The sequence below is a fragment of the Mixophyes fleayi genome, chromosome 3, assembly GCF_038048845.1.
Source record: "Mixophyes fleayi isolate aMixFle1 chromosome 3, aMixFle1.hap1, whole genome shotgun sequence".
Taxonomy (NCBI): Eukaryota; Metazoa; Chordata; class Amphibia; order Anura; family Limnodynastidae; genus Mixophyes; species Mixophyes fleayi.
The window spans coordinates 202,759,534-202,785,301 of NC_134404.1; the positions used below are offsets into that span (position 1 = coordinate 202,759,534).

The 25,768-nt window shown below is 42.3% G+C and overlaps 1 protein-coding gene across 1 annotated transcript in view; it reads right to left on the reverse strand.

The window, feature by feature from the left end:
* The window catches only part of TRDN (triadin), a 535,205-nt gene that overhangs the window by 47,682 nt on the left and 461,755 nt on the right, over positions 1-25,768 (reverse strand). The window contains exons 70-74 of the mRNA XM_075200931.1: positions 19,595-19,639; positions 18,825-18,869; positions 18,379-18,423; positions 10,679-10,723; positions 9,836-9,880 (exon numbers count right to left, since the gene is read on the reverse strand). Of these exons, the coding sequence (XP_075057032.1) occupies positions 9,836-9,880; positions 10,679-10,723; positions 18,379-18,423; positions 18,825-18,869; positions 19,595-19,639 (225 nt within the window). The remainder of the gene's footprint in view (positions 1-9,835; positions 9,881-10,678; positions 10,724-18,378; positions 18,424-18,824; positions 18,870-19,594; positions 19,640-25,768) is intronic.

A 25,768-nucleotide genomic window follows, 5' to 3' on the forward strand; every position in this document is an offset into this window, starting at 1 on the left:
GAGGCTCTATGTGATTTCAGAGCTAGGCTTTGATTGACTGATTCTGGTATTTAAGGCAGTGAAGTCTGCAGCCTCACTGCCGGTTATAGCTTTGCTGCCACAGTCCTGCTGACCTGTTTGATCCTAGTTCCTGTTCATGTTTTTGTCCCTGTCCCTGTCCCGTGGACACTCTGTGGGATTTCCCGTGTATGACCCCTTGCTTGGATTTGGACCTTGCCTGTTTGCTCGTGACCCTGACCTTTCTTGCCTGTATCTTATACCTTGCTACCGTCCTGTGACCTCTGACCTTGGCTTGTCTATTGGATTCGCTGTCTGCTGCCGGCCCTCAACCCTTGCCTGGACTTCTCTCCGCTTTCCTGGGTTCTCCCCAGCCGGTACGCACGTCACGACCCTCTGTTAGTCTGCGGCCGAGTCTGTCCCCACCACTAGGGGCTCCATTGAACAGCAGACTGGCAGAGCAGACTCTGGGTTGTGCTGTACCGGCTAGAGGGGTTCCTAACATTATAACCGGCCTAAAACAGACGTTCCGGAGACAAAGTTGGGATGGATGAAAGCGGAACCAAATCGTCTCATTTTCAAGCCTTAGCGGGTCATGTTGAGACCCTGTACCAAATGGTTCGGGGATTGTCGCAGCGTTTATCCACTCAAGAGGAGGACTCCTAGACTACACTGGGCATTTCCGGTCCCGTTGATGAACCCAAGTTAAATTTGCCGGACTGTTTCCCCGGAAATAGAGCCCTGTTCCGGAACTTTAAAGAAAGCTGCAAACTCTACTTTCGGCTGAAACCTCGATCTTCTGGTTCAGAACAACAGAGAGTTGGAATTGTCATCTCCCTCCTGCAGGATGACCTCCAGTCTTGGGCTTTCACCCTGCCGCAGTTGAGTCCTATCATGCAATCATTGGAAGCTTTCTTTAACGCATTGGGTCTCCTCTACGATGACCCAGATCAAGTTGCCTCCGCTGAGGCTCATCTATGGGCCTTAAAGCAAGGCCAGCGTTCGGCAGAAGAATACTGCGCTAAATTCCGCAGATGGTCGCCTGACAGTGAATGGAATGATCCAGCGTTACGCAGCCAGTTTCGTCTAGGACTGTCAGAGGAGATTAAGGATTCACTTGTGCAGTATCCTTCCCCCACCTTGTTGGAGAGCCTTATGCAACTCGCTATTAAAATTGACAGGAGATTCAAGGAGAGGAGGACAGAGAAAGAGGCATCTTCTTTTTCGTCTGCATTTATTCCAGCTTCCACGGATGTTGAGAAGCCTACGCACTCAGGGGCGTTTCGCCTCCCTCCTGAGGAAAGAGACAAGAGACGGTCACAAGGCCTATGTCTTTATTGTGGTAATAAAGGCTACTTCTCCTACTCTTGTCCTTACAAACCTGAAAAAGAAGCATGTCTGGGAAAGGTCCACTTAGGTTTGCAAATTGTTTCCCAAAAGAATGCTGTCCTGATTCCCGCACAAGTCACTTTCAGTGCCTGTTCCGTGGCCCTGTCGGCCTTCATTGATAGTGGAGCTGCAGGCAACTTCCTCAACATCGGGTTTGCCCGTTCTGCTGGGATTCCTATGGTGAAGCTTTGTTCTGCAGTTACAGTTTGTGGCCTAGATGGGAGTCCTTTGCCTGGAGGCAAAATTGTTTGGGAGAATTCATCACTACAACTGAACATAGGAGCTCTCCATTCAGAGTCCATAACCCTCCTCCTTATCGACTGTCCGTCAGTTCCGCTGATTCTGGGTCATCCGTGGCTTTCCTGTCATAACCCTGTTGTGGATTGGGTGAAAGGAGAGATTATCCAGTGGAGCTCTTTTTGTTCACAGTCCTGTTTAACCATGCCTCTGCGAATCATCCAGTCTATTCCGGAGCAAATTCCCTCACAATATCATGAGTTCTGGGATGTGTTCTCCAAAAAGGCTGCTGACACCTTACCACCTCATCGTGACTTTGACTGTGCTATCGAGCTTATTCCTGGTTCCAAATTGCCCAAGGGACGCTTGTACTCTCTCTCTGGTCCAGAGACCAAATCCATGCAGGAATATATTGATGAGAATTTGGAGAAAGGCTTCATCAGGCCATCTAAATCTCCAGTGGGTGCTGGATGCTTTTTTGTATCCAAAAAAGACGGAGGACTAAGACCCTGTATTAACTACCGAGGATTGAATCTCATAACAGTCAGGAACACTTATCCCCTTCCTCTCATGTCCGTATTATTTGATCAATTAAGAGGTGCTACAGTCTTCACCAAAATCGATCTTCGTGGTGCATATAACCTCATCCGTATCAAGGAAGGTAGATGAATGGAAGACGGCATTCAATACGCATTCTGGCCACTACGAGTATCTGGTCATGCCGTTTGGTCTTAGCAACGCGACTGCGGTGTTCCAAGATCTGATTAATGAAGTACTACGGGAGTTCCTTGATAATTTCGTGGTCGTCTTTTTAAACAATATCCTCATATATTCTAAATCATTATCTGTACATCGGGGTCATGTCAGACAAGTTCTACAGAAATTACGAGAACACCACCTCTATGCTAAATTAGAAAATGTGAGTTTGAGGTGCAGAAGGTATGCTTCCTGGGTTATGTAATCTCTTCTGAGGGATTCTCCATGGATCCAACCAATGTTCAAGCTATCCTGGATTGGGTACAACCGAATAATCTCAAGGCGGTACAGAGGTTCCTGGGCTTTGCCAATTATTATAGAAGATTCATTCGCAGCTTTGCTGATATTGTGGCTCCTATTGTCACCCTGACTCGCAAAGGAATGGATCCAACTAACTGGTCACCCCAGGCAGAAACCGCATTTGAGACCTTAAAGAAAGCGTTTGTATCCGCTCAGGTCTTAGACACCCAGATCCCGAAGTACTGTTTGTTCTTGATTCCCATACTCGCCGCCTACACCCATGTGCCTACTTTTCCCGTCAGTTCTCTTCAGCAGAAGCCAACTATAATATGGGTAACCGGGGACTATTGGCAATCAAATGGGCCTTTGAGGAGTGGTGACATTGGCCAGAAGGCGCCACACATCTGATCTCTGTTATAATTGATCACAAGAATTTACAATACATACAGTCGGCCAAACGCCTGAACCCCAGACAGGCCCGTTGGTCGCTATTGTTCACCCGTTTCAACTTTAGTGATCACCTACCATCCAGGTTCTAAAAATGTCCAAGCAGATGCTATGTCCAGAAGCTTCTTGGCACACCATCATCATCATCATCATCATCATTTATTTATATAGCGCCAACATATTCCGTAGCGCTTTACAATTGGGGACAAACGTAATAAACTAATAAACAAACTGGGTAAAACAGACAAAGAGGTGAGAAGGCCCTGCTCGCAAGCTTACAATCTATGGGACAATGGGAGATTGACACATGAGGTTAAGTATACATTTTGCATCTTGGCCCAGCCAGACTGCAAAGGTAAGGTGACTCATAAGCTAAATGATCCTGTCACACAACAATGTTGGTCCGGGGGTAGTTGTCTTGTGTGAAATTGTGTAACAGGCTAAAGGTAGTGAGGTTAAGATGGTGGTTGAGGAATATTATAAGCTTGTCTGAATAGGTAGGTTTTCAGATAACGCTTGAAAGTTTGTAGAACAGAAGAGAGTCTTATTGTGCGAGGGAGAGAGTTCCATAGAGTGGGTGCAGCCCGAAAAAAGTCCTGTAACCGGGAATGGGAGGATGTAATGAGGGTGGATGAGAGACGCAAATCTTTTGCAGAACGGAGTTGCCGAGTTGGGAGATATTTTGAGACAAGAGAGGAGATGTATGTTGGTGCAGCTTTGTTGATGGCCTTGTAGGTTAGTAAAAGTATTTTATATTGGATTCGGTAGAAGACAGGCAACCAGTGTAGAGACATACAGAGTGATTCAACAGAGGAATAGCTATTTGCAAGGAAAATCAGTCTTGCCGAAGCATGCAAAATAGATTTTAGGGGTTTGAGTCTGTTTTTGGGAAGACCAGTAAGGAGGGAATTGCAATAGTCAATGCGGGAGATGATTAGTGCATGAATTAAGGTTTTAGCAGTGTCTTGTGTGAGATATGTGCGGATTCTGGAAATGTTCTTTAGATGTATGTAACATGATTTAGATATAGAGTCAATGTGGGGAGCAAAGGATAGGCGTGAATCAAGGATTACACCTAGGCAGCGAGCTTGTGGGGTGGGATTTATGGTCATGTTATCAACAGAGATAGAAATGTCAGGTATGCTCTTGTTGGCGGGTGGGAATATTATTAACTCTGTTTTAGAAAGATTAAGTTTGAGTTGACGAGAGGACATCCAAGATGAAATGGCAGAAAGACAGTCAGTTACACGGGACAACACAGATGTCGAGATATCAGGAGAGGATAGATAGATTTGGGTATCATCCGCATAGAGATGATACTGAAAGCCAAAGGAACTTATTAGATTTCCAAGAGAAGCGGTATAGATAGAGAACAGCAGAGGACCTAGCACCGAGCCTTGTGGTACTCCAACTGATAGGGGAAGCGGAGCAGAGGTGGCTCCAGAGAAATTAACAGTGAAAGAGCGATTAGAGAGGTAAGATGAGAACCAGGATAGAACTGTGTCTTGAAGACCTAGGGATTGCAGCGTTTGTATGAGAAGAGAGTGGTCAACGGTGTCAAATGCAGCCGAGAGATCAAGGAGAATTAGGAGAGAGTAATGGCGTTCAGTCTTAGCAGTGATCAGATCATTAACAACCTTGGTCAGCGCAGTCTCTGTGGAGTGTTGAGAACGAAAGCCAGACTGAAGAGGATCCAACAGGTTGTTTGCGGAAAGAAAGCGTGTGAGGCGAGTGTAGGCAAGTCTCTCTAGAAGCTTGGAGGGGCAAGGGAGCTGAGAGATGGGACGGTAATTTGAGAGAGAGTTTGGGTCGGAGTTTTGTTTTTTTAGAATAGGAGTAATCACTGCATGCTTGTATAGTGATGGAAAGATGCCAGTAGAGAGTGAGAGATTACAGATTTGAGTTAGAGGTGAAATGAGCACAGAAGACAGGGATCTACCAATTTGCGAGGGAATAGGATCAAGAGGACAGGAGGTAGAGTAGGAAGATAAGAAGAGCGTAGAAATTTCCTCTTCATTTGTGGGGTCAAATGAAGAAAGGGTGTCAGAGGGTAGTGGGAAGGAAATGAGCTGATGGCTTGTTGAGGAAGAGGATACCATTTCTAGTCTGATCTTGTCAATCTTGTCCTTGAAGTAGGAAGCAAGATCCTGAGCACTGATAGTAGATGGAGGGTTCAGGGTGGGAGGATTGAGAAGATGATTAAATGTATTGAAAAGGCGTTTGGGGTTAGAAGCCTGAGCATAGATAAGAGATTGAAAGTATGTTTGTTTTGCAGTGTCCAGAGCATTTCGATAGGAGTGGTAGACAGAAGTATATGTGAAGAAGTCATTAGAGCTTCGAGATTTACGCCAGTGACGTTCTGCTTTACGGGACAGTTTTTGAAGATTTCGTGTTGCTTTGGTGTGCCACGGTTGACATCGAAGTCGACGTGTAGTATGAAGTGTCGCTGGAGCCACTTGATCAAGGGCCGTTGCTAAGGTTAGGTGAAAATGAGGTACTGCCATCTCAGGGGATGAGAATGTAGAGATAGGGGAGAGAAGGTGTTGGAGAGAGGTGGAAAATTGTTGAAGATTAATAGAATTAAGATTTCTACGAGTATGAGGAGGCTTGGTTGAGTTAGACAGTAGAGAGGTTAGAGCAGTGGGGGTGAGAGTGTAGCTGATAAGGTGATGATCCGAGAGGGGGAAGGGTGTATTAATAAAATTAGAAACTGAGCATAGTCTAGAGAAAACAAGATCAAGGCAGTGGCCATCCTTATGAGTAGATGATTCAATCCACTGGGAGAGGTCAAGTGAGGATGTTAGAGAGAGTAGTTTGGAAGCAGCTTTGGAAGGTGGGTTATCAATGGGGATGTTGAAGTCACCCATGATGATGGTGGGGATGTCTGAAGATAAGAAGTGAGGGAGCCATGCAGAGAAATCCTCAATAAATTGTTGGTTCCAGTTACGAGGCCTGAGCCTATCGTTCCCTCTTCCATGATCCATGCTGGGCTAACCCAAGACCTCAGCTGCACACTGCAAAGGTTTCAAAATTTAGCTCCTGACAATACTACTCCAGAGGGATGTTTATTCGTTCCAGTTCATTTAAGGAAGGCGGTGCTTGCAGAAGCACATGATAGTAAGACTGCTGGACATCCTGGAATGCAGAAGACTTTGGAAATCCTCTCCCGTACTGTCCGGTGGCCATCTCTGTCTGCTGATGTCAAGAGTTATGTCCTCTCTTGTGAGGATTGTGCCAGGAGTAAGGTCCCCAGGAGTCATCCTGTAGGCCAGTTGCTTCCATTGCCCATCCCCGCAAAACCCTGGACACACTTGTCTATGGACTTTATAGTCGATCTGCCACTCTCTGCAGGACACAACACCATGTGGGTGGTAGTTGACCGCTTCAGCAAGATGGCACACTTCATACCACTCCCTGGTGCTTGAGATCTGGCCATTTTGTTCATCCAGCATATATTCTGGCTCCAGGGACTTCCTACTGACATCGTTTCCGATCGTGGTTCTCAATTCATAGCACAATTCTGGAAATCTTTTTGTACCCTTCTTGGGATCAAGATTAGCCTCTCGTCTGCATACCACCCTCAGTCGAATGGGCAAACTGAAAAGGTTAACCAGTCCTTAGAACAATTCTTACGATGTTACACTTCGGAATTTCATGATAACTGTTCCTCCCTGTTACCCTGGGCAGAATTTGCTTATAATAATTCATGTCACTCATTGTCACGGGCACTAGGAGGCTTTACCCAGTATCACCCGCTGATGGTCTTATCAGAGCAGTAGAGTTGGTATATGATACTCTGATGGCAGGTTGATAATGGAACTGGAAACAGCAGATGGTTAGAGAATGCTCAGAAAGTCTATGACTAGCAGCACTGGTAAACAATAGGTAACTGAACACGAGGATCTGGATGGACAAGGGCACGTGAGGGTAGTCAGTGGTCTGCGCACGGCAAGTTGTACCACTGCTATAGTGAGAAGAATGTCCAGGAGTAATAAGGAGGTGGAAGTCAGCGGTCTGCGTATAGCAAGTTGTACCGCTGTCTGTAGTGAAGGAATGGAATCCAGGGAAAGGTAACGGGGAAGTCAGTGGTCTGCGAGTAGCAAGTTGTACCACTGCTTATGTGAGAGGATATATGCAACTGGTGACACAGGGAAACAGGAATCAGTGGTCTGCCTCTAGCAAGTTGTACCACTGAATATATATGTGAGGAAGGACACGAGGAGATGAATGCTATGCAGAGTCTACACGGGTACACTGAACTTGATCCCACGTTGAACTGCACACAATGATAATAATGAATGAACAGCACTGCACAGATAAACAAAGTCACTAGAATAGTCCAGCAAAAGGAAACACAGTCAATAATAGCAATAGTCTCAGAGGATGGAAACTTCGGAGGAGAACAACTCAGTCCAGATGGATATGCAATACACCAGCAAAGTCAATGAGAAGTATGCATACCGTGGTTCAGATGAGCAGGCTGTTAGAGATAGCTGCAGGGATACCTGAGCGGCCGGGAACAGACGAGATGAGAAGTCCTTGCAGAATGGAAGCGGCAGGTAGGTGCAGCGCACTGTAGGTAGGCCAGCAAGGATGACAAATACTCAGGAAGCAGTAGTATATTGAATAGAACAGCAGGAGACCACGGGGGAGTTGAAGCGATGTAGCAAAGCTGGAAGCCGAGGAGCGTAGACTCGATGCAACAGGCAAGTTGACACAAATGGACACACTGTAGAAGCAGTAGGCAACGGGTCAGCTGACGGCAGGTAGAATGCAGACTGGAGCACTGAGACGAGCAGACTCTGTAGACACGCTGAAGGAGCGAACAGGAATCAGCTGGAACAGTAGCGATGTAACTCAGGAGAGTTTGCAGTAATCTGTAGCTGGAGATACACGGAGGCAGCGGATAGGAATCAGCTGCTGGAGTCACGAAGAAACACAGGAGAGTTTGCAGTAATCTGTAGCTGTAGATACACGGAGGCAGCGGATAGGAATCAGCTGCTGGAGTCACGAAGAAACACAGGAGAATTTGCAGTAATCTGTAGCTGTAGATACACGGAGGCAGCGGATAGAAATCAGCTGCTGGAGACACGAGGAACACGAGGAATAGAAGTGGTCTGGAAACCACAAACGGCAAACAGGAATCAGCATCAGCTGAACACAAGAGCAGGCACTGGAACACCTTCAGAGACTCATGAGGAATGAGACTCCAAGATCAGCCAATTAAGTTAAAGGAACAGAACTGAAGGTTAAAAGGGACTGCACATGCGCAGTACCTCATAATAATGGACGGACACGGTTCCTAGCTACCTTAGCAGTAGCACTCACAGTCCGGTGAGTGACACTCATCTACCAAAACCTCTCCATTTTACTGCAATTTTGGTTTTCACCCCTAATTCCTTGTACTCTCTCAAGTCCGCTGGTATTCCGGAAATTCGTTCCACGGCCAGGGATCTGGAAAAAAGTGCAGTCATCATTGAGACAAGCCTCATTTTTTGCAAAAAAAAATTCGGACTTCCACCATACCACCTGCTCCCTCAAAGTGGGCCAGAAAATGTGGCTGTCTACACGCAATATTAGGCTGACAGCCTTGAAAAAAACTAATTTCATCGGTCCTTTCCTCGTTATCAAGAAGATTAATTCTGTAGCCTTCAGATTGAAAATCCAAGGCAACGGTCGGACGCTAGCTGGAGTAACGCCGCATCCCGGTGGCTGGGGACAGCCGTGCGCGTGCGCAGGAATAAACACAAGCCTGTGGGCTAATTGAATAGATCATTATTAATTAAGCAGGGGGTTCTATGTGATTTCAGAACAAGGTTCTGATTGGCTGATGCTGGTATTTAAGGCAGTGAGGTCTGAAGCCTCACTGCCGGTTATAGCTTTGCTGCCACAGTCCTGCTGACTTGCTTGATCCTAGTTCCTGTTCCTGTCCTTGTCCCTGTCCCTGTCCCGTGGACACTCTGTTGGATTTCCCGTGTATGACCCCTTGCTTGAATTTGGACCCTGCCTGTTTGCTCGTGACCCTGACCTTTCTTGCCTGTATCTTAGACCTTGTTACCGTGCCTGTGACCTCTGACCTTGGCTTGTCTGTTGGATTCGCTGTCTGCTGCTGGCCCTCGACCCTTGCCTGGACTTCACTCCGCTTTCCTGGGTTCTCCCCAGCCGGTACACACTTCACGACCCTCTGTTAGTCTGTGGCCAAGTCTGTCCCCACCACTAGGGGCTCCAGTGAACACCTGACTGGCAGAGCAGACTCCGGGTTGTGCTGTACCGGCTAGAGGGGTTCTTAACAGTATCATAGCTATAAAGTTTCAGTACATAACATTTTCAAAGCCACCTTTCCTATATGGCATATCAATGCAGGTATCGGTGCCTATCTGCAAATATACTCAACTAAAGACCTGCAATACTTGAAACAATTAAAGGGGTTTTAAATTTATTCCAGTATTTTTTAAAATCCCCTGCCATTCTAGCCAAAAGGTATTTTGGAACCCCTAATATTTGCTCACATTAGCAGGGTCCTGGAGCTCATCTAGATCCTAGACCACTGCTGAAAACCTTTGATGCTTTTGAACCTTTTTAGTTCTCTCGATCTGGAGAAGGATAGGTTCAACACTATTGCTCTGTCTTTCAATTAGAGACACTATTTTGTGTTTCCTGTGCTACACTGAGAGAGTGCCAGACAGGTTTGAAAATGATCCAGCTATATGCGAGCGCTAGAACCCAAAGCTCTGATACACATTAAATAATGTCAGTTTTGTTTGGTTACCTTTCTTTTCTTTTGCTGGCTCTTCATGTTTCTTCACTGGTGTCTCTACAAATGCAATTGAAAATGAGTAACTATTAGTCTACATCCTGTGTAAATGTTATATACCAACAATTCATCTCACCAGCAAGAGGTATCATAGCTTCTGTTCTCTCCCTCCACTACACTCCAAGTTAAAGTACTATGGTGGGATTTCTCCTCTATGATCCTCAATATTTTGCTATTAACCAGGGTGCAGATGCACAGCTGTAGTTGTAATCACTGGCAGTAGCCATAATTTCTACTTGTCTCTCTCCATAGCAGGGGAGCTGCAGGACAGGGGCTCCATGGCATTGAATTGTAGCCACTGTTTTGGATCTCAGCAGCTACAGAGAAGGATGAACAGCACTGACGGAAAGGTTAATGAAACAGAACCTGGTACCTTAAAACATGATAATATGTTTACCTTTCTTTTCTTTTGCTGGTTCTTCATGTTTTTTCACTGGTGTCTCTGCAATGCAAATTTCTAAAAAATGAGTGTCAAACTATAGCACTTTATAATGATTTGCAATATGCAATACAATGAAATTTTGTTTTCAGATTGGGTGAGACATTCTATCTGTTTCCTATATTAGGTTTTGCTGGCTCTAACTGTTTCATTGGTGTTTCTACAAGATAAATTGCTAGTGAATAAGAGGTAATTCTGATATTTGCGTTAGTTCTGAATACTAAAAATCTTTCTCTGTTGATACGAAGAGAGCAAAAGCTGTGCCAGAAGTGATTGAAAATAATCCTGCTGTATGTGAGGGCTAGAATCCTCGGCTCTGAAACATATGAAGTAATGTAATTTTTTGTGTTTTTGGTTACCCTTCTGTTCTTTTGCTGACTCTTCATGTTTTTTCACTGGTGTTTCTACAAAGTAAATCAATAAACAGTCAGTAGCACTCTACATCCTGTGTAAATTCTATATATCAGCAATTCACACTACAGGGTTTTTACCTAATAATCATGCAAGTTACACAATAAATGACTGTTAGGTGTGATATTGCATTAATGTGTATGCTCCCATGATCATGTTTTATCGTGCCAAAGTATAACATGTAATTTCATTTGATTTTCTAACCGGACTAGAAATATCCATAAATGATAGAGCGATGTTGGGCGAATTCTATAGTGTGTATGAACTCACGACCCTCAGTGTAGGCAGATCTTCATAGAATTTACAGAGTCACGACCCTTTCAGCAGATTACTATGACAGATAAAGAGCACAGATCGGAAGGCAAATTGTGTAAAATCATGTGTGAATGCATGAATCGGAATGCTGATCGGGAATTTCAGTAAATTTCGTTGGTAAAATCGCTAAAGTTGTCGCAATTGGAGAAACTTTCTGTAGTGTGTACCTAGCTTTCATTTACTTATATACAACTGTTTTAAGTAAGGGTCTGCAGCGGCCACTTTTGGTGTTTTGGGTTTTGGGTTTTGGGTTCTGATTAGCTTGAGGTTTTGGGTTCTGATTTGTTTTGCCAAAACACCCCACAAAGGTTTTGGTTCTGATTTTGGGTTTTGGGTTCTGATTTTTTTAAAAAAAAGCATAAAAAGTGCTAAAATCCATATTTTTGTTTTTTTTTCACTCCTACACTATTATTCACCTCAATAACATTAATTTCCACTAATTTCCAGTCTATTCTAAACACCTCACAATAATGTTTTTAGTCAAAAAGGTTGCACCGAGGTAGCTGGATGTCTAAGCTAAGTGACACAAGTGGGCGGCACAAACACGTGGCCCATCGTAGGTGGCTGTGTAGGCTTGAATGGCCTTTTGCTGCTCCTCCATCCTCTGCAGCATATAGAGGGTAGAGTTCAAGCGCATCACTACCTCTTGTTTTAGTTGATGGCAGTGCAGGTTCATGCTTTTTTGATGTAGCAGGAACAGTGAACGTAGTTTAATATCTGATACTAATATTTCTGCACTGCAGGAACAGTGAACGTAGTTTACATCCCGGGTATCGCCTGCCTAGTGAAGTGGAATCTCGACGGGATTTGGGACCGGGGACACAATACCTCCATCAACCGTCTAAATCCCACTCCACTGATGGCGGACACCGGACGCACGTCTAACACCAACATAGCTGTTACAGCCGCAGTTATCCGCTTTGCAATAGGGTGACTACTGTCGTACTTTGTGCTCATGGCAAACGACTGTTGGATGGTCAACTGCTTGGTGAAAGATGTAGTAAAAATAAGGACTGTCTGACATGTCTACTTGGATGGTGTCAGCAAAGTAATCATCCACCATTTTTTCAATTGTGACAGCATCCAATGCAGCGACAGTAGACATGTCTCAATGGTTGGCAGGTCCTTCAGTCCGAACCAGATGTTCTCAGCATCCCCGCCAGCAGGTCTTTTAGGAAAACTGAGCTTTTTCCTCACAGCCACAGGTGTTGAAGAAAATGAAGGAAGAGCTGTTGGCATGTCACGGTCCTCTTCAGAGGACAATCTCCTGACCAGCAGGTCTATGCACCGCTGTAGACTTGTGTCCGCCGGAAACAGAGACACAACATACGCTTTAAACCGAGGATCCAGCACGATGGCCAGAATGTATTCCTCTGACTTTAAAAGAGTGACCACCCTCGGATCCTGGCAAAGCGTACGAAGGGCTTCATCCACAAGAGCTACATGCTTGGTGGAATCGCAATGCTTTAACAGCTCCTCCCTCACTTTCTCCAGCTGCTTCTGCAACAGCCTGATCAGGGGAATCACCTGACTCAAACTGGCAGTGCCGGAACTGACTTCTCGTGTTGCAAGTTCAAACGGCTGGAGAAACTTGCACAACACGGAAATCAGTCTCCAGTGCGCTTGACTAAGGCGCATCCCCACTCCTTTTCCTATGTCGTAGGTGGCTGTGTAGGCTTGAATGGCCTTTTGCTGCTCCTACATCCTCTGCAGCATATAGCGGGTGGAGTTCCAGCGCGTCACAACCTCTTGTTTGAGGTGATGGCAGGGCAGGTTCAGCCTTTTTTGATGTTGCTTGAGTCTGCAGAAGGCACTGGCAGAATGCCGAAAGTGTCCAGCAATTTTGCGGGCCACCGCAAGCATCTCCTGCACACCACTGTTACTCTTCAGGTAATGCTGCCCCACCAAATTAACGGTGTGGGCAAAACATGGGACGTGCTGGAAATTGCCCATATGTACACAATGTTACTAGCGTTGTCTGACACTATAAATCCCCAGGAGAGTCTAAGTGGGGTAAGCCACTGTGAGATTATTTCCCTCAGTTTCTCTAAGAGGTTATCAGCATTGTGCCTCTTATTAAAACCGGTGATACACAACGTTGCCTGCCTTGGAACGAGCAGCCAATGTGGAGATGCTGCTACTGATGCAACTGCTGCTGTTCCTGCGGAAGGCGATGCATCTTCCCAGTGGGCTGTCACAGTCATATAGTCCTTCGTTTGCCCTGAACCACTTGTCCACATGTCCGTGGTTAAGTGGACAGTGGGTACAACCGCATTTTTCAGAGCACTGAGGACACTTTTTTGTACTTCTCTTACATCCCGGGTATCGCCTGCCTAGTGAAGTGGAATCTCGACAGGATTTGGGATCAGGGACACAATACCTTCATCAACCGTCTAAATCCCAACCCACTGATGGCGGACACCGGACGCACGTCTAACACCAACATAGCTGTTACAGCCGCAGTTATCCGCTTTGCAATAGGGTGACTACTGTCGTACTTTGTGCTCATGGCAAACGACTGTTGGATGGTCAACTGTTTAGTGAAAGACGTAGCGTTCTTGTGACTTCCCCTCTGGGAAGATGACCGACTACCAGCAGCAACATCAGCAGCGGCAGTAGTAGGCGTATCGCTGCAGGATTCCTCAGATGAATCCCGGATTGAAGAGGACTCAGTCTGGCTGGTGACATGGCCTGCAGGACTATATCTGATGGAGATCGTGGAGGAAGTTGACGAGGAGGGTGTTGGTGGTGTGTATCCAACAGGACCAAGGGATTTAGGTGTCCCTGGACTGCTGACGGTCCTAGCCACAGTTCCTGAACTAAACACTGAATTATGAAGGTTCTTCAGGTGACGTATAAGGGAGGATGTCACTAGGTGGCCAAGATCCTTACCCCTGCTTATTTGAGCTTTACATAAGCTACATATGGCCATACATTTGTTGTCCGGATTGGGATAAAAATAACTCCAGACCGAAGAGGTGGATTTTTTGGTCTTCTGACCAGGCATGACGATGGGCTTTTTCATCCAATGGACAACAACTGTTTCCCCCCCTTGGTGCCTCTTTTAAGATAACCACATCAGTATCCTCCTCGTCAAGTTCCTCCTCAGCGCCAGCTACATCAACATCCTCCTCCCGGTGTACAACATTCACACCTTCTTTAGCCAAATCTGTAACTGGACTGTGGGTGATCCTTCCAGCATATGCAGAGGGCGTGCTGCAAATGGTGGAAGGAGCAACCTCTTCCCGTACAGTGATGGGAAGGTCAGGCTTCGCAACCACCAACACCCTTGGTCTCGCCTTGGGGATTTGTGATGCCATCTCTTTAGAAGGCAGAGTTGTTTGCTGTGTTGTTGATGACAGCTTAAGTCTCTTAAATTTTTTAGAGGGGTGGGGAGGAGTAGGGCTTAGATCCTTGGGTGAAGCTGAACCACTAGTCATGAACACGGGCCAGGGCCTAAGCCGTTCCTTGCCACTCCGTGTCATAAATGGCATATTGGCAAGTTTACGTTTCTCCTCAGATGATTTGAATTTTCTTTTTATACTAATTGTAGTGAACTTTGGCTTTTTGTATTTTACATGCCATCTACAAGGAGATTGGGCATCGCCCTTGGCAGACGACATTGATGGCATTTCATCATCTATGTCATGACTAGTGGCAGCAGCTTCAGCATTAGGAGGAAGCGGGTCTTGCTCTTTCCCTACTTTATCCTCCAAATTTCTGTACTCCATTATATGCAGCACAAGAGAGCGTACCCCTAAACCACACACACATTGGGACTGCAGAAACAGTCAACGTAGTAATATAGATTGCAGTACCTATCTTTTTGGGACTGCAGAAACAGTGAACGTTGGTAAATTTAGCAGTACTAATATTTCTGGACTGCAAGAACAGTGAACGTATTTTAATTTAGCAGTACTAATATTTCTGGACTGCAAGAACAGTGAACGTAGGTAAATATAGCAGTACTAATATTTCTGGACTGCAGGAACAATAAACGTATTTTAATTTAGCATTACTAATATTTCTGGACTGCAAGAACAGTGAACGTAGGTAAATATAGCAGTACTAATATGTCTGGACAGCAAGAACAGTGAACGTAGGTAAATATAGCAGTACTAATATTTCTGGACTGCAAGAACAGTGAACGTATTTTAATTTAGCAGTACTAATATTTCTGGACTGCAAGAACAGTGAACGTAGGTAAATATAGCAGTACTAATATTTCTGGACTGCAAGAACTGTGAACATATTTTAATTTAGCAGTACTAATATTTCTGGACTGCAAGAACAGTGATTGTAGGTAAATATGGCAGTACTAATATTTCTGGACTGCAAGAACAGTGAACGTAGGTAAATTTGGCAGTACTAATATTTCTGGACTGCAAGAACAGTGAACGTAGGTAAATATAGCAGTACTAATATTTCTGGACTGCAAGAACAGTGAACGTAGGTAAATATAGCAGTACTAATATTTCTGGACTGCAAGAACAGTGAACGTAGGTAAATATAGCAGTACTAATATTTCTGGACTGCAAGAACAGTGAACGTATTTTAATTTAGCAGTACTAATATTTCTGGACTGCAAGAAGAGTGAACGTAGGTAAATATAGCAGTACTAATATTTCTGGACTGCAAGAACAGTGAACGTATTTTAATTTAGCAGTACTAATATTTCTGGACTGCAAGAACAGTGAACGTAGGTAAATATGACAGTACTAATATTTCTGGACTGCAAGAACAGTGAACGTATTTTAATTTAGCAGTACTAATATTTCTGGACTGCAAGAACAGTGAACGTAGGTAAATATAGCAGTACTAATATTTCTGGACTGCAAGAACAGTGAACGTATTTTAATTTAGCAGTACTAATATTTCTGGACTGCAAGAATAGTGAATGTAGGTAAATATAGCAGTACTAATATTTCTGGACTGCAAGAACAGTGAACGTAGGTAAATATAGCAGTACTAATATTTCTGGACTGCAAGAACAGTGAACGTATTTTAATTTAGCAGTACTAATATTTCTGGACTGCAAGAACAGTGAACGTAGGTAAATATAGCAGTACTAATATTTCTGGACTGCAAGAACAGTGAACGTATTTTAATTTAGCAGTACTAATATTTCTGGACTGCAAGAACAGTGAACGTAGGTAAATATAGCAGTACTAATATTTCTGGACTGCAAGAACAGTGAACGTAGGTAAATATAGCAGTACTAATATTTCTGGACTGCAAGAATAGTGAACGTAGGTAAATATAGCAGTACTAATATTTCTGGACTGCAAGAACAGTGAACGTATTTTAATTTAGCAGTACTAATATTTCTGGACTGCAAGAACAGTGAACGTAGGTAAATATAGCAGTACTAATATTTCTGGACTGCAAGAACAGTGAACGTATTTTAATTTAGCAGTACTAATATTTCTGGACTGCAAGAACAGTGAACATAGTTAAATATAGCAGTACTAATATTTCTGGACTGCAAGAACAGTGAACGTAGGTAAATATAGCAGTACTAATATTTCTGGACTGCAAGAACAGTGAACGTATTTTAATTTAGCAGTACTAATATTTCTGGACTGCAAGAACAGTGAACGTAGGTAAATATAGCAGTACTAATATTTCTGGACTGCAAGAACAGTGAACGCAGGTAAATATAGCAGTACTAATATTTCTGGACTACAAGAACAGTGAACGTATTTTAATTTATCAGTACTAATATTTCTGGGCTGCAAGAACAGTGAACGTAGGTAAATATAGCAGTACTAATATTTCTGGACTGCAAGAACAGTGAACGTATTTTAATTTAGCAGTACTAATATTTCTGGACTGCAAGAACAGTGAACGTAGGTAAATATTGCAGTACTAATATTTCTGGACTGCAAGAACAGTGAACGTATTTTAATTAAGCAGTACTAATATTTCTGGACTGCAAGAACAGTGAACGTAGGTAAATATAGCAGTACTAATATTTCTGGACTGCAAGAACAGTGAACGTATTTTAATTTAGCAGTACTAATATTTCTGGACTGCAAGAACAGTGAACGTAGGTAAATATTGCAGTACTAATATTTCTGGACTGCAAGAATATATTGCTCTAAAAAAATTATTCTTTTTAAATTTTGTTTTTTAATTTTTTTTTTGTATAATTTTTTTTTTTTTTTTTATGATTTGTTAATAATTATAAAATTACTATGGACTTATCAGAACAAAGCACAGGACAAAAGCACCACTGGACTCAGCAGGACAGACACTGGCCAAAGCACAACTGGACTCAGCAGGACAGAGCACAGGACAAAAGCACCACTGGACTCAGCAGCACAGAGCACAGGACAAAAGCACCACTGGACTCAGCAGGACAGAGCACTGGCCAAAGCACGACTTGACTCAGCAGGACAGTGCACAGGACAAAAGAATAAAGCACCACTTGACTGATCACACAGGAGCACCACTACCCTACAACCTCCCTCTTCCCTGATCACAGCCCAAATGAAGATGGCGGCCGCAAGCACCGAATTTATGACATCCGAGTCTCGCGAGATCCGACAACGAGGCTTGGATGTCATAGCCTCGTTTCGGATTTTTTTCCCGGGTGGAAGTACCCGAACAGTGCTCGGATCCCGTCGGATTTGCACTATTTGGGAGGGCTCGGATTAGCGGAATCCGAGCCCGCTCATCCTTAGTTTTAAGTCAGCATATCAATACAGTTAATGTACGGTCAATTTTTGTTTTTAGATCAGTTTAGACATTTTATTGTGTTTCCTATTTTAGGTTTTGTTGGCTCTAATTATTATTTCACTGGTATTTGTACAAGAGAAATTGCTAGTGAGTAAGCGATAATTTTAATGATTGCTTAATTCTATATACTAAATATGTATCTCAATAGTAGGTGGTATTATTGCTGCAATCTTTCAATACATTCAATTATCCAAACCACCTGACCTTCTTGGCATAGCAGTGAATGCTACTTTGCTCTACATCATCATCAACTAAAGTATCTTAATACTTGAAACAATAAAATTATTTCAATACTTTCTAACTTTAAAGTACTTTTTGAACTGCGAAAATTTGTTCATACTAGCAGGGTTGTGGAGCTCACCTACATCCAAGACCACTGTTGATCACGTTTGGCGCTACTTGGTTCTATCTAGAGCAGGAATGGTTCAACAAGATTGCTCCATGCCTGAAAATTAGAGCTGATCTTTCAGATCTCTGCTTCTACGGATAGAGAGTCAAACAGTGCCAGAGGGGATGGGAAAGGTTTCACCTATGTGTGTACTAGAACCCAAAGCTCTGAAATATATCAAGTAATGTAATTTTTTTCTATTACCTTTCTTTTCTTTTGCTGGCTCTTCATGTTTCTTCACTGGTGTCTCTACAAATGAAATTGAAAATGAGTCACTAGTAGTCTACATCCTGTGTAAATGTTATATACCAACAATTCATCTCACCAGCAAGCGGTATCCTAGTTTCTGTTCTCTCCCTCCACTAAACTCCAAATTAAAGTACTATGGTGGGATTCCTCCTCTATGATCCTCACTATTTCTCTATTAACCAATGTGCAGATGCACAACTATAGTTGTACTTACTGGCAGTAGCCATTATTTCTACTTGTCTCTCTCCATAGCAGGGGAGCTGCAGGACAGGGGCTCCATTAGATTGAATTGTAGCCACTGTTTTGAATCTCAGAAGCTACAGAGAAGGATGAGCAGCACTGAAGGAAAGGGTAATGGGAGCACCAGAAACTGATAACTTGAAACATGATAATATGGTTACCTTTTTTTTCTTTAGCTGGTTCTTCATGTTTTTTCACTTGAGTCTCTGCAAAGGAAATTTTTAAAGAGTGAGAGTCAATCTATGGCTCTTTTTTTAAAATTTGCTATACAGTCTAATATTGTTTTAAGAATAGGTATAAAATGTATCCAGTTTCATATTGTAGCTTTCATATTATAGGTTTTGCTGGATCGTGAATGGTTGATCCACTGATATTTCTACAAGAGAAATTGCTAGCGAGTAAGTGGGGATTTTGAAATTTGCAAGAATTCAATTTGCTAAAATCGTTTCTCAATAGTTTGTGTATCATAGTTATAAAGTTTCAATACTTAACATTTTCAAACCACCTGTCCTATATGGCATATCAATGCAGATAATGTTGCCTATCTGCATATATCCTCAACATTTGAAACAATTAAAGGGGTTTCAAATTTATTCCAGTAATTTTTAAAATCCCCTGCCTTACTATCCAAAAAGTATTTTGGAACCCCCAATATTTGCTCACATTAGCAGGGTCCAAGAGCTCACCTAGATCCTGGACCACTGCTGAAAACCTTTGATGTTTTTGAACCTTTTTAGTTCTCTCGATCTGGAGCAGGAAAGGTCCAACACTATTGCTCTATGTCTTTCAATTAGAGACATTATTATGTGATTCTTGTGCTACATTGAGAGAGCCGAACAGTGCCAGACAGGTTTGAAAAGGATCCAGCTATATGCGAGCGCTAGAACCCAAAGCTCTGATATACATTATAATGTCACGTGTTTTGGGTTACCTTTCTTTTCTTTTGCTGGCTCTTCATGTTTCTTCACTGGTGTCTCTACAAATGAAATTGAAAATGAGTCACTATTAGTCTACATCCTGTGTAAATGTTACATACCAACATTTTATCTCACGAGCAAGTGGTATCATAGCTTCTGTTCTCTCCCTCCACTACACTCCAAATTAAAGTACTATGGTGGGATTCCTCCTTTATGATCCTCACTATTTCTCTGTTAACCAGTGTGCAGATGCACTGCTATATTTGTAATCACTGGCATTAGCCTTTATTTGTACTTGTCTCTCTCCATAGCAGGGGAGCTTCAGGACAGGGGCTCCATGGCATTGAATTGTAGCCACTGTTTTGGATCTCAGCAGCTACAGAGAAGGATGAGCAGCACTGAAAGAAAGGGTAATGGGAGCACCAGAACCTGGTACCTTGAAACATGATAATATGGTTACCTTTCTTTTCTTTTACTGCTTCTTCATGTTTTTTCACTTGAGTCTCTGCAAAGGAAATTTTTAAAGAGTAAGAGTCAATCTATAGCTCTTTTTTGGTAATTTGCTATACAGTCTGATATTGTATTAAGAATAGGTATGACATTTTTGTCTCGTTTCATATTATAGGTTTTGTTTGATCATGAATGGTTGTTTTACTGATATTTCTACAAGAGAAATTGCTAGCGAGTAAATGGTGATTTTGAAATTTGCAAGAATTCTATGTACTATAATTGTTTCTCAATAGTTGGTGTAATATAGTTATAAAGTTTCAATACATAATATTTTCAAAACCACCTGTCCTATATGGCATATCAATGCAGATAATGTTGCCTATCTGCATATATCCTCAACTAAAAACCTGCAATACTTGAAACAATTAAAGGGGTTTCAAATTTATTCCAGGAATTTTCAAAATCCCCTGCCTTTCTAACTAAAAAACACTTTGGGAGCAACAATATTTGCTCACAGTAGCAGAGTTTTGGAGCGCAGTTAGATCCAGGACAACTGCTGGTCCTCTTTGGCACTGCTTAATTCTCTCTGGAGTAAGAAAGTTCCAATGCTATTGCTCTATGTCTTTTTAATTTTTAAAGATTATATTAATCCTCTACCCTTTACAAATGATAGTACTATGGTGGGATTCTACTCATAGCACCCACATACATTTTTCTATTAATCAGTGAGCAGATTCACAGCTGTTGATGAGATTATAGGCAGTATTCTTTGGTGCTACTTGGCTCTCTCCAATGCATTATAGCTCTAAGATAGTCGCTCCATGGCTTTGAATTGTAGCCACTGTTTTGGATTTCTGCTACTAAAGACATGAATGAGCAGTGATGAATGCAAGGGTTATGAAAGCACCAACTCTGGTACCTTAAAACATGATTACCTTTCTTTTCTTTTGTTGGTTTTTCCTATTTTTTTCACTGATGTTTCTTCAAAGGAAACATTTAGATTTTTTTGATAATTTGTACCTCGGTCAAATTTTGTTTTTAGTTCATGTGAGACATTTTTTCTGTTTTTATTTATTCAAGAACTTTTAAAAATCTCCTGGTTTTCTAACCGAAAAGTATTTTGGGACCCCCAATATTTGCTCATATTAGCAGGGTTCTGGAGCTCACCTAGATCCTGGACCACTGCTGATAACCTTTGGTGCTTTTTAGTTCTTTCTGTCTGGAGCAGGAAAGGTCATTATCATCATCATCACCATTTATTTATATAGCGTCACTAATTCCGCAGCGCTGTACAGAGAACTCACTCACATCAGTCCCTGCCCCATTGGAGCTTACAGTTTAAATTCCCTAACACACAGACACGGACACACATAGACAGACACACACACACACACACACACACACACAGACAGAGACAGATACACAGACAAGTGTCAATTTGTTAGCAGCCAATTAACCTACCAGTATGTTTTTGGAGTGTGGGAGGAAACCGGAGCACCCGGAGGAAACCCAGACAAACACGGGGAGAACATACAAACTCCTCACAGATAAGGCCATGGTTGGGAATTGAACTCAAGATGCCAGTGCTGTAAGGCAGAAGTGCTAACCTCGACGACACCGTGCTGCCCCAATACTATTGCTCTATGGCTTTCAATTAGAGACACTATTTTGGATCTCTGGTGCTACATAGAGAGAGATAGAGAGAGCCGAACAGTGCCAGACAGGTTTGAAAAGGAATCAGCTATATGCGAGCGCTAGAACCCACAGCTCTCCTACATATTAAGTAATGGTGTTTTTTTTATGGTTACCTTTCCTTTCCTTTGCTGGCTCTTCATGTTTTCTCACTGGTGTCTCTACAAATGAAATCGAAAATGAGTCACTAGTAGTCTACATTCTAAATGTATGGTATGATAGCTCCAGTTCTCTCCCTCTATTACACGCCAAATTAAAGTACTATGGTGGGATTCCAATCCTATGATCCTCACCATTTCTCTATTAATCAGTGTGCAGATGCACAGCTGCAGTTGTAATCACTGGCAGAAGCCTTTAGTTCTATGCGAGGGATAGATCCCACAGCTCTGATACATATCAAGCAATGTCTTTTTTTTGGGTTACCTTTCTTTTCTTTTGCAGGTACTTCATGCTTCTTCACTTGTGTTTCTAGAAACAAAATTGATAAGAAATCAGTAATAATCTACTTACTCTGTAAATTATAGATAACATCAATTAATCTCAACAGTAAGTGGTGTGATAGTTACACTGTTTCATAATATTTGCTTATTACAGCCATGTTTTAACTCAGCATATTAATTCAGATACTGGACCTTTTCATGACCGAGTCCACCATTACACTCTATCAATTTTATAAAAATAAACAGAGTTTGTGATTTTTTAAAATCTCTCTCCTTTTTCAAATAAAAGTTCTGTGGTGGGATTCCTTTACTGGCACGCTCACCATTTCTCTATTAATCAGTGTACAGATGCACAACTATGGTTGTAATCACTGGCAGCAGCCTTTAGGGCTACTTGGCTCTCTCCCAAGCAAGGGAGTTTCAAGAAAGTAGAGAGCCAAAGAGAGATTAGCAGTGCCAGAGGGGATTGAAAGGATCCACCTACATGTGTGTGCTAGAATCCAAAGCTCTGGAACGTATTAAGTAATGTAATTTATTATTTTTTGGTTACCTTTCTTTTCTTTTGCTGGCTCTTCGTGTTTTTTCACTGGTGTCTCTACAAAGGAAATTGAAAAAGAGTCAATACTAGTCTACATCCTGCATAAATGTTATATACCAACAATTTATCTCAAGTGCAAGTGGTGTGAAAGCTACATTGTTTCATTACATTGAACTATAACAACTGTCTTTTAAAATCAGCATTTAAACAGCTATAATAGATAGTGAATATGTGGTAATTTAGAAATTTACAAGAATGTCTTAAATTGTAGCTACTGGTTTGGATCTCTGCTACTACAAAGAAGGATCAGCAGTACTGAAGGTAAGGGTTATAAGAACACCGGGACCTGGTACCCTGAAATATGATAATTTGGTTACTTCTCTTTTGCTGGTTCTTCATGTTTTTTCAGTGGTGTCTCTGCAAAGCAACATTTTAAAGAGTGACAGCCAGTCAATCTATAGTACTTTTTGATAAATTGCTGTATGATGAAAATTTGTTTTTAGATCAGGTGAGAAATTTTATCTGGTTTCATAATTTAGGTTTTGCTGGCTTTATTGTTTGTTTCACTTGTATCTCTACTAGAGAAATTGCTAGTGAACATGAGGCAATTTTGAAATCTGTGCTAGCATGTTTTTGGAGCGCAGCTACATCCAGGACGGTCTAACACTATTGATCAATGCTTTTCAGTTAGGGCCACTATGTTGGGTCTCTGATGTTATTGAGAGAGATCAGCCTATATGCAGGGCCGGATTAAGTGAATGGAGGCTAAGGGGGCCTCCATTCCCCCGTGAGGGCCCCCCCCGTGATCCAAGCTGCCCACACCCCCCACCCCCCCGTGTTCCGAGCTACCAGCGCCTCCCCCCCCCGGCACTTACCTCCTTCTCCGGCGCGCTGTAAGCTCTTTACTGAGGGGATCTCGTGAGAGTGAGATTCACGAAATCTCCTCAGTAAGGAGACTACAGCGTGCTGGAGAAGGACTGCAGTGAAAGTGCTCAGCAGCACTGATCACGCCAGGGGCGCCCCTGCCCCCGACCGATCAATACTGCTGCTGAGCACTTTCAAGGGCCCCCTGGATGCCATAGGCCCCTGGGCTGTAGCCCAGTTAGCTCTATGGTTAATCCGGCCCTGCCTATATGTGAGGGCTAGAACCCTCAGCTCTGAAACATATCAAGTTGCATCTTCTTTTGTTTGTTTTTTTGTTACCCTTCTTTTCTTTTGCTGGCTCTTCATGTTTTTTCACTGGTGTTTCTACAAAGGAATCCAATAAAGAGTAATTAATAGTCTACATACTGTGTAAATTATACATATTAACAATTCATCTCAACAATAAGTCATTTGATAGCTACAATGTACAACATTACATTTATTTATTCGCAACCGTGTTTTAACTCAGCGTATCAACACAGATAATGGACTGTTCACCTCATCCACTACACTCTATCAATTATTGTATCGATAAAGGGAGTTTCTGATTCTTTTATTAAACCTTTCTCTTTTAAAAATTATAGTACTATGGTGGGATTCCTCTGCTAGCACTAGCACTAAAGCTGGCATCACTGGCAGCAAACTTTGGTGCTACCTGGCTTTCTGCAAAGCAGGGGAGCTTCAAGACAATTTTAATTGTAGCTAATGTTTTGGGTCTCTGCTACTACAAAGATGATGAGCAGTGCTGAAGGCAAGGAGTATAGGAGCACCAGGTCCAGGTACAATGAAACATGATAATATGGTTTCCTTTCTTTTCTTTTGCTGGTTCATCATGTTTTTTAACTGATGTCTCAGCAAAGAAAATGTCTAAACAGTGAGTGTCAATCTATAGTACTTTCTGATAATTTGCTGTACAGTGAAATTTTGTTCAAGTGAGACATTTTATCTGGATTTCCTAATTTAGGTTTAACTGCTTTTGTTGTCTCACTGTTTCTACACTTGAAACAATAAAGGTTTCAAATTTATACAAGAAGTTTTGAAATTTCCCTGCCTTTTTAACTTCAAATTATGTGTGTCACAATATTTGCTCATATTAGCACGGTTCTGGAGCTCACCTAGACCTAGGATCACTGTTGATCACTTTGAGGCTGTTTGGTTGTCTCTGTAACAGGAATACTCCCACACTACTGCTCTTTGTCTTTAAATAAGAGCCACTAATTCCGGTCTGTATTGCTATGAAGAGTTATGGTCACATTTCTTTCTTTTGCTGGCGATTTTTAAACAGTGAGTGTCAATCTATAGCACATTTTGATAATTTGCGGTACATTGAAATTTTGCTTTTAGATCAGATGTGACATTATATCTGTCTCCTATATAAGTTTGCTGTCTCTAATTGTTGTTTCACTGGTGTTTCTACAAGAGCAATTGCTAGTGATGAAGAGGTAATTTTGTTATTTGAAATAACTTTATATACTAAAAATCTATCTCTGTTGCTATGAAGAGAGCCAAACTATGCTAGAGGGAATTGAAAATGATCCTGCTGTATGTGAGGGCTAGAATCCACAGGTCTCAAACAAATTAAGTAACATCATTTTTTTGGATACCTTTCTTTACTTTTGATGGCTCTTCATGTTTTTTCACTGGTGTCTCTACAAATTAAATCGATAACAAGTTAGTAGTAGTCTACATCCTGCATAAATGCTATATACCAACAATTCAACACAACAGTATGTGGTATGATAGCGGCAATATTTCATTATATTGAATGATTACAACCACTTTTTTTATCTCAGCATATCAATACTGATAATGGATATGTTCTTGTTCTCATAATTCACTACACTCTGTCAATTCATGTTAAAATAAAGGAATTTCTGACTGTTTTATAGAGTGTTTTAATCCTCTCCACTTTTCAAATTTTAGTACCATGATGGCATTCCTCTCCTAGCACCCTCACCATCTCTCTATTAATCAGAGGGCAGATGCACAACTGTAGCTGAGATATCTGGTCCTTGGTGCTACTTGGCTCTTTCCAAAGCAGGAGAACTTCAGGACAGTGGCTCCATGGCTTTGAATTGTAGCCAGTGTTCTGGATCTCTGCTACCACAGAGAGAGATGAGCAGTACGAAAGGGAAGAGGGTTAT